Genomic DNA, 6251 nt, shown 5'->3' with positions numbered 1-6251 from the left:
TCTCTCTCTCTCTCTCTCTCTCTCTCTCTCTCTCTCTCTCTCTCTCTCTCTCACTGATGATGTCATCGGTGTGTGTGTTCAGGTGAGGAGCGTGCTCTGTGTCTGGTGGATATTAAGCGGGTGAAACAGTCTCTGGCTCAGTCTCATCTGCCTGCTCAGCTGGATCTCAGTCCATATATCTTTGAGGCAGTGAAGGGCTGCCATTTGTTTGCTTCTGGAAAGGTATTTACACCTGAATCTCATTTCCCATAATACCTCTCACCGTGACTGACGCATGCCAGTCGCTCTCTGTACGTCTGCACCGGGTGTCACATTATATCTGACAACACTAGACATTAACCTCTTAGTGGTCTTTTTTCCAGTATGTTGATGACTAAAGTGTGTGCGTTTGTGTTTTAGATTGAAAACGGGATGTGTATTTGTGCTGCGATGCCCAATAAAATCACCATACTGCGCTACAACGACACTCTCAACAAGTTCTGCATCAGAAAGGTGACGTATCCACGAGCTCACGATGTTTGTGAATGGAACCCCACATGACGTTGAATGTGTTTGGTGTGTTGTGTGATGTGCAGGAGATCGAGACGTCTGAGCCGTGCAGCTGCATTCACTTCACCGGATACAGCATCGTCATCGGCACAAATAAATTCTATGAGATGGAGATGAAGCAGTATGTGCTTGAAGGTGGGAGCATTCAGACATGTGTCACACGCTACGCAAATAAAAACCATCAGCCAGTTCGTGAAAATGTGTCTCCGCGCGTTTGTTTTCAGAGTTCCTGGACAAGAATGACGTGACTTTGGCCTCGGCCGTGTTCGCCGCCGCCTCTCACAGTTTCCCCATCTCCATCATCCAGGTGTCCAGCTCCCCGCAGAAAGTGGAGTACCTGCTCTGCTTCCACGGTGCGTGTGCCGTCATGTGATGTAGCGGAGGGGGAAGTGTAGGATTGTGTTGTTGACAAACCTGTGTTGTTGTTTACACAGAGTTTGGAGTGTTTGTTGACGCGTACGGCCGCAGGAGTCGCACCGATGACATTAAATGGAGCCGTCTGCCTTTGTCCTTTGGTAAAACTAAACCACGTTCATGTTAGAACCCGAGAAAAACATTAAGTGAATGATCTGTTTTATTTAGTTTTAGGCAATGTTGTCATGTTCTTTTGTCTTTTTATTATTGATTGAATTTCAATAAAATGTTCACGTTTGGAAATGAAACTGATTTCATGTCGACTCTTCTCAACAGCGTACAGAGAGCCGTATCTGTTTGTGACCTACTTCAACTCTCTGGATGTGATTGAGGTTCAGAGTCACTCGGCACTCGGGTAAAACATCTCTCTGGGTTTTATTTTATTCTGCGACGAGACGAACACACTGAATGAACGAACTGAGTGTGTGTGTGTGTGTTCAGTCCACATGCGTACGCACACTTGGACATTCCTAACCCACGTTACCTGGGTCCGGCCATCTCCTCCGGCGCTGTGTACCTGGCCTCGTCCTACCAGAACAAACTGCGTGTCATCTGCTGTAAAGGAAACCTGGCTCAGGACGGCTGGAGCACAGAGTCACAGAGAAGCGGCTCCACGCGCAGGTCAGTCCACACACTGATGTCTTTATCCAGTTTTCAGTCAACTTGATTTGGGTGGAATGGATCCCGCAGCCTTGCGTTTGAGACTCTTCTCCAGCGAGGATGCTTCCAGGTGTGATGTGATGTGAATTGTGGTGTTTAGAGAGTTTTCAAGAGTCATTGTTAGTTCACATGCATCAATCAGACGTCTTTGTGTTTTTCCAGTGTCCTTATGGGTTCATGTTAAAGTAAAACTAGTTCAGCGTCATGGGTCAATGAAGCACCTGGGCATGTGTATTGAAGGTTTATGATATTAGCGGTAACACTTGTTTGTTATAAACAAGAACCCGGAGTGAGAAATATGGAGAGCAAAGGTGTAGTTCGTTTTGTCATCACGCCCCCATGTCATTGGTCCAGAGTTTATCTCTCTCTTTCTCTCTTCTTCACAGGAAGAAAGGTGCCTTTTTTATATGTGCAAAGGAGTGACGCCACAGAGATTGCATGAATGGGCATCATTAATAAAGATGTGTGTTTTAAAGAAAACATTTTGAATCCCTTGAAAACTCTGTTTTGTATCATCTGTCACATGACTTGCTGTTCATGTCAAAGCACATTTTATAGCTGGAGATGCTTGAGAAACTCTGAGTGAATGCGATGCATGAGTTTTTATTTCATTTCTAGACATTTAATCATGTTCTGTGAGTCACTCATGGCAGTTTTAAACAGTAGGATGAAAGCAAACCTGTGCTGCTCATACAGCTAATCTCACAGTTTGTTATTGTGTACATTTGTTGACGTGTGATTTGATGTGATGGCGTGTTTCCAGTAGTTCTGGGTGAGTTATGTTCCGATTTTAACTGAACATCAGTGTTAAGCATGCTCATTGGTCTGTAATGCAGATGGGACATGTGGTGTATAAACCGTTAGCTTTCACTGGTGAAATTCTACGGTAATGGCACGTCTCTATGGGTGAACACTTACAAGAATTTAACACGGTAACCGATAGTTTCTACCAAAATACCATAGTAATTGTTACTACATACTAAATCGGTGTAATCTTATTTATTGCAGTGCCAGATGATACAGTAACCAACAATAAAACCTTCTTTGTTTAACGAATCTGTTATCTTTAAGAATCTGTAAGATGAATTTTAGCAATTACACTCTTAACTGTGATTTTACGTGAATAAAATGTAAAGCTGTGAAATCAATGAAATAAACTGCTTAAATCGAGTAAATGTAAATAAAAAATGTGCTCAGTTTAAGTAAAAGAGTAACTCAAATATTTCTATTAGAATTCCCCAAAAATATTAAGTGACTATTAAAAATGTAATTTAATTAAATAAATAAAATTTTTGATAAAGTCCCGGTGAAATAAAAAATTACAATGCTTATTTTTTCATGAAATATCGTGGCATTTGTTGTAAATAGCGTATCAATGTGGGTCATTCTCTTTTTAAAATTCGTGTGCTCTCATAATCTTCAGTTAAAATCCATTTCACTCTGAAATGCGTAAAAAGTAAGGAAGTAAAAACTGTCGCAACTTCTGGTTCACGGGGACTTTAAATAAACTTGCATTTTAGAGAAATTGATTATTTTTCATTTATAATATTTGTTTTATTTGTCCCACAAAAAAAATCAGTTAAATGATTTAAAAGATTTTCTTAAGTTAATATAGCTGTTTATTTCTGTGATATTTACTCAGGTGCAGGTTGTTTACACTATTTTATTACAGCAGGTTAACTATTCAGTCCAACTAAGATTACATTTTGTACAAATGTCATGAAGTGTTTGCAATTTCAACTTTGTCACAGCAACACTATTTTGAATTTCTTGTTTTGATGACAGTGGTGGGTCATACCAAGCTCACACAGTTTTACTGTAGTAACATATGGAATTTGAGTAGAACCTATGGTTACCGTGGTGAGTCTCTCACTTTTATATTCTCACCTGGTTTTCTTCATTATGTCCTGCAGCCCAAACAAGCGCGGCCCCCCCTCCTACAACGAGCACATTTCAAAGCGCCTGGCCTCCATGCCCGCCGTACAGGAGGGGCTCCACCAGCCCGGAACCCCTCACCGTTACCGGGAGGCTCGTACAGAGTTCCGCCGTGACAAGTCTCCCGCCCGGCCCCTGGACAGAGAGAAGTCCCCGGGACGCCTGACGGAACAGAGGCCGGAGAGATCGCCCGGGAGGATGATGGACCCTCGTCTGGACCGCTCGCCGGGACGGGTCATGGATCTGCGCAGAGAGAGGTCGCCCGGCCGGGCGTTCGAAGAGCCTCGCCAAAGACTGCACACGGGATCGGCACGCACGCCTATCAACACTGTCAACAAGGTCAGTTCGTTCATATTAGTGAGATCTTTACAATTCAAGCCAAAACGTGCTGTGGTCAGATGATGTAACTAACACGGCAAACACGGGTGACATATCGTTTGTGTGTCCGGCAGGTGTGGGATCAGTCATCGGTTTAAATGATCAACGCTGTATCAGAAGACCACGCACCCCCCAGACCATCTGATTCGTCTAAACATGCAATCAACGACAAGAGAAATCATGTGACCGCACGTCATCCAATCGGGTCTCAGGGGGGGAAACATACAGCACAATGTGACTGGCTCTTCATGGCCTTAGATTCAGATTAGCACCGATTATTATTAACACACAGATCTGGCCAGCGCTCGCTAGGGCTCACAAAAGTATTATTTCACGTCTCTGATCAGAGAAACACTACCCAATGACATGACTGTAGTTTTGCTTGTCGTTTGTCCTGATGTTTCTGTACTTCTCTTCTGTTTCTTTCACTTCCTCCTCCTGCCCATCACTCTTCCTGCACTTACCCACAATCCCCGGCGTCGTAGCGCCCGTCTTGATGGAACAGGAGCTTTGTAAACTCTCAGAATGTCAAGTAACTCTTGTACATAGGCTCATGTGATTTTTTTACGAGACGATATAAAAGTGAATATTGAGGCTTGTCGAGCCACGTCTATTTTTGTTAAGAAATGAAGGCGAGAAAGCCGTTTGTAACGTTTCTTCTTGGATGTCTCGAGCTGAACCGTGTCAAATGTCCATGACGCTTCAAAGTGAAACATTTCGCTTGAATCAAGCCGGTGTGTGTCATTGTGTCAAAGCGCCTGTAACACTTGTACTTCTAGACGAATTCGTTCTCCAGCGCCGCTGTTCAGTGTTGTTTTTGGAGCTTCAGAAGACGTGGAAGAGCTCTGCTGTAGTACCGTCTGCTTTCTCAGAACGTTCAGGCCCTGATGAACTCTTGATCTCAGGATTAGAATGTTAGGAATCACAGTTCTGTGGGTTTCTTTACATGAATGTGACGCAGCATCCAACACCTGAATCTCTATTTAGCGAATCGACATCGAGCAGATTCAGTCCATTCGTGCGGTGACGTCTCGACTGTCGCATGGAGACCACCTGAAGGGTTTATTCTGTTTCTGCTTTTCATTTCCGTTTCTTGTGTTTTGATGGGTTTTTATTCTGCGCTAAATGATACTGATGTTAACAAACTGCTGACCAGAGATGTAGCGTTTCTTGTTTTATCTTTTTTTTATTATGGTCAAATAGCATTAGCTACAGCAACTATTAAACAAAGTTCTATCTTTATCTGGGCCTTTGCTTGTCTTTGTTTGCATTTTGCTATCTGTATTACAGTTTTACTTCCCTGAAGTCTTCTTCATAATGCGCTGACAATCATACATTTTTTCAACATTCTACACCTCGGACAGGCTGTTTTTTCTGACATATTCTTTAAGACTCCTACAGTATATAGAGTGCAATACAGCTGCAGGTATAGATACAAATATATATAGATGCCTCATTAGCAGTGTTTCTATGGGACGCTATATTTACATCGTCTGCCATATTGGAGCTATCAAACGTCGCTAAACTAACACAATACAACAAGGTGAAGGTATTAAACCGTAACCATAGGTTTTAAAACTGTCATATTAAGTTTAATACATAAAACACAAACATGAACACTACACACTTGATATCTGAAGAAGAAACGGCAAAAAATCACTACATTCATCGGTTTAAAATATTCTGGAAATGTCTATTTTTTTGCCAATATTTGTTTACAACACTGATGTAAAGAAACTAAATGATTAGTTTAAGGTTAATTCAAAGCATCATCAATAGTCTTAACTGCTGGCAATCATCACCGTGGGATACTAGTGCTGTAATATATATTATACCATGGTCTGTTTGAATACTGGATTCTGATTGGCTGGAAGGTGTGCATTAAAACTGTTTAATGCACTGGTAGCTCCAGTCAGTTTGATCAACGGTTGAAATTGTGTGACGAAAATATTTCACCTGTCTGATCAAAAATGACAGTAAACATCAATAACAGTTTTAACTTGGCAAATGACTATGGTATAAGCGGGATAATCCACAGCTAGCCGTGCATTACAAGGTTTTAATGCACGGCTAGCTGTGGGTTATCCCTTACTTAAAGGGACAGTTCACCCCAAAATTAAAATTTTGTCATCTTTTACTCATTACCTTGAGTTGTTCCAAATCTGTATCAATGTCTTTGTTTTGATGAACACAGAGAAAGATATTTGGATGAATGCTTGTAACCAAACAGTTCTTGGTCACCATTGACTTCCATAGTAGGAAAAATGACAATGGGAGTCAAAAGTGCCTCAGAACTGTTTGCTGTCCTACATTTT

The 6251-nt window shown here is 41.9% G+C and overlaps 1 protein-coding gene across 1 annotated transcript in view; it reads left to right on the top strand.

Annotated features, from left to right (window-relative positions):
* The window catches only part of cita (citron rho-interacting serine/threonine kinase a), a 68898-nt gene extending 63708 nt beyond the window's left edge, over window positions 1–5190 (top strand). The window contains 9 exon segments of the mRNA XM_057349935.1: window positions 75–222; window positions 400–492; window positions 576–684; window positions 774–902; window positions 984–1064; window positions 1240–1318; window positions 1405–1584; window positions 3537–3897; window positions 4011–5190. Coding sequence (XP_057205918.1) covers window positions 75–222; window positions 400–492; window positions 576–684; window positions 774–902; window positions 984–1064; window positions 1240–1318; window positions 1405–1584; window positions 3537–3897; window positions 4011–4034 — 1204 coding nt within the window. The 3' untranslated portion in view covers window positions 4035–5190.
* The last annotated feature ends 1061 nt before the right edge of the window (window positions 5191–6251 follow it).

Source organism: Triplophysa rosa, linkage group LG2, assembly GCF_024868665.1.
Source record: "Triplophysa rosa linkage group LG2, Trosa_1v2, whole genome shotgun sequence".
Lineage (NCBI taxonomy): Eukaryota > Metazoa > Chordata > Actinopteri > Cypriniformes > Nemacheilidae > Triplophysa > Triplophysa rosa.
This window is presented reverse-complemented; position numbering and strand designations above follow the sequence as displayed.